This window comes from Coptis chinensis, chromosome 4 (genome assembly GCF_015680905.1).
Source record: "Coptis chinensis isolate HL-2020 chromosome 4, ASM1568090v1, whole genome shotgun sequence".
In the NCBI taxonomy this organism is placed as follows: domain Eukaryota; kingdom Viridiplantae; phylum Streptophyta; class Magnoliopsida; order Ranunculales; family Ranunculaceae; genus Coptis; species Coptis chinensis.
Genome location: NC_141459.1, coordinates 5,306,854 through 5,311,251, shown reverse-complemented (window position 1 = coordinate 5,311,251; position 4,398 = coordinate 5,306,854). Strand labels below are relative to the sequence as shown.

General features: G+C 37.1%; 2 protein-coding genes across 2 annotated transcripts; both read right to left on the bottom strand.

Moving 5' to 3' along the window:
• On the bottom strand, positions 1-1,869 carry LOC147501412 (UPF0496 protein At4g34320-like). Its single transcript, XM_086606455.1, has 2 exons — positions 1,471-1,869; positions 1-1,253 (listed from the first exon to the last, which is right to left on the bottom strand). The coding sequence occupies exons 1-2, from the start codon at positions 1,478-1,480 to the stop codon at positions 160-162; spliced, it is 1,104 nt and encodes a 367-aa protein (XP_086462581.1). The 5' UTR covers positions 1,481-1,869; the 3' UTR covers positions 1-159.
• Positions 1,870-2,162: 293 nt separating this feature from the next.
• On the bottom strand, positions 2,163-2,936 carry LOC147501411 (uncharacterized). The gene has a single exon (XM_086604306.1). The coding sequence runs from the start codon at positions 2,934-2,936 to the stop codon at positions 2,163-2,165; it is 774 nt and encodes a 257-aa protein (XP_086460432.1).
• Positions 2,937-4,398: the final 1,462 nt, after the last annotated feature.

The window sequence follows — 4,398 nt, the reverse complement described above, 5'->3', positions numbered from 1 at the left end:
TGTATGAAGTGTTTCTTATTCATTCTTCATAAAGAAGGATCCCAAGACACGGGATTCAAGGTACAGAGTTAGTCATAAACCATACATCAAGAATGAAAAGTTACCTAATGGGTACCGACACAGAAACAGTGGTCAGTAGTGCGTACCAAATACATTTCTTTAGTTATTGGGAGGTTTAATAATTCTCTGCAGAACCACTGTCCTGGCCCTTCGAATATCCCTGCTGCACTTATCGGCATGTTCACCTAGATCCTCAATGCTTTGCATAAACATCCCCAGCTTTTTCTTGATTTCTTCTATTCCAAACTTCACTGCTTCCTCTCCTCTAAGAGCGAAATCAGCAGCATTGAAAAGGGATTCAATTTCAATTTCCAACCGGTCAACAAGAACCCGAATGGTATCCAAGTCTTTGATGGCAATGTATGTTCCAGCCTGCATCGAGCTGATTATATCCTTCTGTCCTTTCAATGCAACTTCATAATTCTTCCAAAGTGAGTCAAACCATTTCCCCATTGATCCAACCGGAATTGAAGTTGCAGCCGCAAGAGCTGAAGCAACAGGTGGTGCAGCCACGACCGCAGCAACAACTGAACATATCAAAACAGCAGCAAATGCAGCAGCAAAGATAATGCAAGACACCTTCCTCCATGTCTTCACTGACTTAAGTTTCTTATCAAGTTTGTTCTTTCTAAGTTGCAACTTCTCTAACATCAATACCTGCTGCGTATACACAGCCTTTAAAATCTGGAAAAACTCGTCAGTAAATGGATCTCCTGCATCTTTAAAATTCTTCAATTCTTCCAATGTCTTCAAATACTTCTTCCCTTCCACACCATCTTCATCTTCAAACTGTTGTAACGCAACGTGTATAATCAACTGGCTATCTCTAGCTTTCTTTAAACACTTCTCCAATGCAGTACAGAAATCCAAAGTTTGCAAACTATTCTCAAAATATTCTTCGACAAGCTCGAAAATTTCTTGGGTCTTCCAAATATCTTTTTTACAGCCTAAAATAATCTTCACAACCTCTTGATTCATCTCAAGAAGGCAAGCAGTTACTTCTTTCAATGAATCAAAGGAAACAGTTCGAACTTCAACCCCGACAGCAAGAGTATTAATCACGCGATTCGTTCTAGTTTGAAGAATCAAATCAAAAGACTGTAACTCAGGATCAAGTTTACATGCAGCCTCGTAAGAATTCAACTCCGCCGAGTACTTCAAATCAGTTTTCTTGCTAGATTGGCCTCCCATAACTGTTAATTAAATTAAAACTATTAAAACTAATGACACACAAGCTCAAATTCTAACATATACTTGTATTTCGCAACTTGGGAATGCAAACACAATATAACAGCTGAAATTGATGTAAAAAAGTAAACTTTATCTAAAAAACAACAATCTAATTGCATTGTACCAAGTAAATACCAAAAAACCAAATTTAATATATACATAAGTGTAGAATGATTGTACCTGAAAACATGAAAAATATCCAATCACAGTTGAGAAAGGAATGTGTGGGGTGAAGTTGAAGAAAGCAAATGTAGGGAAGAAAGAGAAGGAGAAATGTGTGGAATGAAATTAAGAAGAAGAAGAAGAAGTAAAAAGTGATGATGGCTTGCACGCATGAGAAAGGAGGTGAGGGAAAACGCGGGAAGCAATGCTTTATTAGCTTCAGTTTACAGTTTCAAGGCGCTAAGCAATGGTTTTGTAATGATTCAAGGCGATAAGCAATGGTTTTGTAATGATTAACGATGAAGTGTGATTAGAAAAGAAAAGGAGGAAGTGTCTGTTTTTATAATTTTAGTTGGAAACCAGAGACTCAAATAGGAATTTTTTGAGAACAGCGATGAGAGAAGATTCTTTGTGACTGACTTATATGTGTAGATCTACTTCTACTGCTACCTGCTACTTTGTTTGGTCACTTTCGTGAAATTACTAAGTTGACTATTTTGTAATTTTCTTTTTTGCAATTCATTATTACAAATATTGTAGAGAGGGGATATGTTTACTATTCAAACTTATTGAAACTGACATAATCAACTGACCGAGCGAACGTTATGGGCCGAGCTGCCGAAGAGGATATGTGACTAAAATGTGATTTGGTTGGTTTCTTTTTTTTTTTTTTTTTTTTTTGTTAATACCAACTATATTATTAATAACCATTAAATCAAAACATGGATAATCTTGTCTGCCTGAACACAAAAGGGTAGCTGCTTCATTTGCAGCTGATGGATGGCCCATTGTGCTAGCCCATGTGCCTCTCCATTAGCTCTTTTGTTCACCCATTTAAACTTACAGAAATCAAATTCGGAGCTTAACTTAATTACATAGTCGCGCAGACTCTCAGACTGCCAAGAACAAGTTAGGCCATTAAGTGCCTTTACCACCTCTGAACAATCCCCTTCAACATTCACAGCTTTCCATCCATGATGCTTTGCCAGCTCTAGTGCCACCTCTGCAGCAACCATCTCGGCTTCCTCTGCAGACCTGGCCTGAAACCTTCTGGTGCCTGCCCCTACCACTTTTCCTTCCGAGTCCCAAGCTATTGTTCCAGCAGCTGTCTCTCCTGTTATAACCTGAAATGCAGCATCATACCTCATATTAATACACTCATTTGGAATCACAGGGAACAGAGAATCAAAATCATAGCTATTATGATCAGTATTAATTTCAGAAGGGATAGAGTGCTCAGTCTGGTTGTTGGCTGTAGCAAGGCCCTTGTAACAATTGTTTGCCTCCAGCTCACTTCTTCTGAGAATTCTTTCTCTGTTAGGTAGCCTCTGTTCAAACTTAGCCTCATTCCTTGCTTTCCAAATGTTGTAAAGGATATAACACGCCTGAACTCCTGCCTGAGCTATCTGTTGGCTCTTGTTTCTGCTCCAACTAATGAATTTGGAAATCCATTCTTTAGTATTGTTCCTTCCCTGAGTCTCCATTCTTAACCCCAAGCAATGCTTTATTAGCTTCAGTTTACAGTTTCAAGGCGCTAAGCAATGGTTTTGTAATGATTCAAGGCGATAAGCAATGGTTTTGTAATGATTAACGATGAAGTGTGATTAGAAAAGAAAAGGAGGAAGTGTCTGTTTTTTATAATTTTAGGGTGTGTTTGTTAAATTTTAACTCATGGAAAGGAAAGGAAATAAAATGGGTGGTCCACTATGGAATGGAATGGAAAGGAAATAATTTTAAGTGGTATGTGTTTGGTAAACTGGGGAAAGGAATAATCATGTTTGTTTGCAAAAGCTATGGAAAGGAATAATTGTATTGTTGGGTCATAGGTGTATTAGTAGTAAGTCCTATCTATTTATTTCCTTTCCTTTCCTTTCCACAAAAAATTTAGGGGGTTAGCTAAGGACACAAAACCTTTTCCATTTCAATAATTTTGTTTCCATATGGAAAAGCTCATTTCCTTTCCATGGGTAAACAAACACCTTATAAACTATGGAAAAGGTGGACCACTCTTATTTTCCTTTCCTTTCCATAGTGTTTCCATCATAACAAACACACACTTAGTTGGAAACCAGAGACTCAAATAGGAATTTTTTGAGAACAGCGATAAGAGAAGATTCTTTGTGAGTGACTTATATGTGTAGATCACTTTCTACTGCTACTGCTACTTTGTTTGGTCACTTTCGTGAAATTACTAAGTTGACTATTTTGTAATTTTCTTTTTTGCAATTCATTATTACAAATATTGTAGAGAGGGGATATGTTTACTATTCAAACTTATTGAAACTGACATAATCAACTGACCGAGCGAACGTTATGGGCCGAGCCGCCGAAGAGAATATGTGGCAAAAATGTGATTTGGTTGGTTTCTATCCTCGTTTTTCTTCTTTTTGTCTCTCTCCCTCTCCACCCCTCCTCCCTCTCTCTCTCTCCATCTCTGCTCACGCCCCTATTGCTATGCAATATACTAGTTTGTATATGTGTTTGGTAGAGATTTTGAAATCTTTTCTTCCTATACCACCTCGTTTCACTTGTGGGCATCAACATCAAATGAGATCATGAGAACCCCTTAGACTCCATAAAATTAGAGGGCAAGTCAATGAGGCTATATTCATTAGCAGGGACGGAGCCAGGATTCTAAGTCAGGGGGTGCGAGATTATTTGCACACCCCCACCAAAAAAAAAAAAAAAAATGTAAGAAGGTCTAAACAATAAATATCAACAAAATTATGTATTTATTTCAATTTACAAAACTATAGTGCCTCTCTCTCTCTCTCTCTTTTTAAAAAAATTTGTAAGAAGGTCTAAACAATAGATATCAACAAAATTATGTATTTATTTCAATTTACAAAACTATAGTGCCTCTCTCTCTCTCTCTCTCTCTCTCTCTCTCTATAATATTATAAGTCTATATATTATAAGATTATAACTATATATTATTAACTTTCT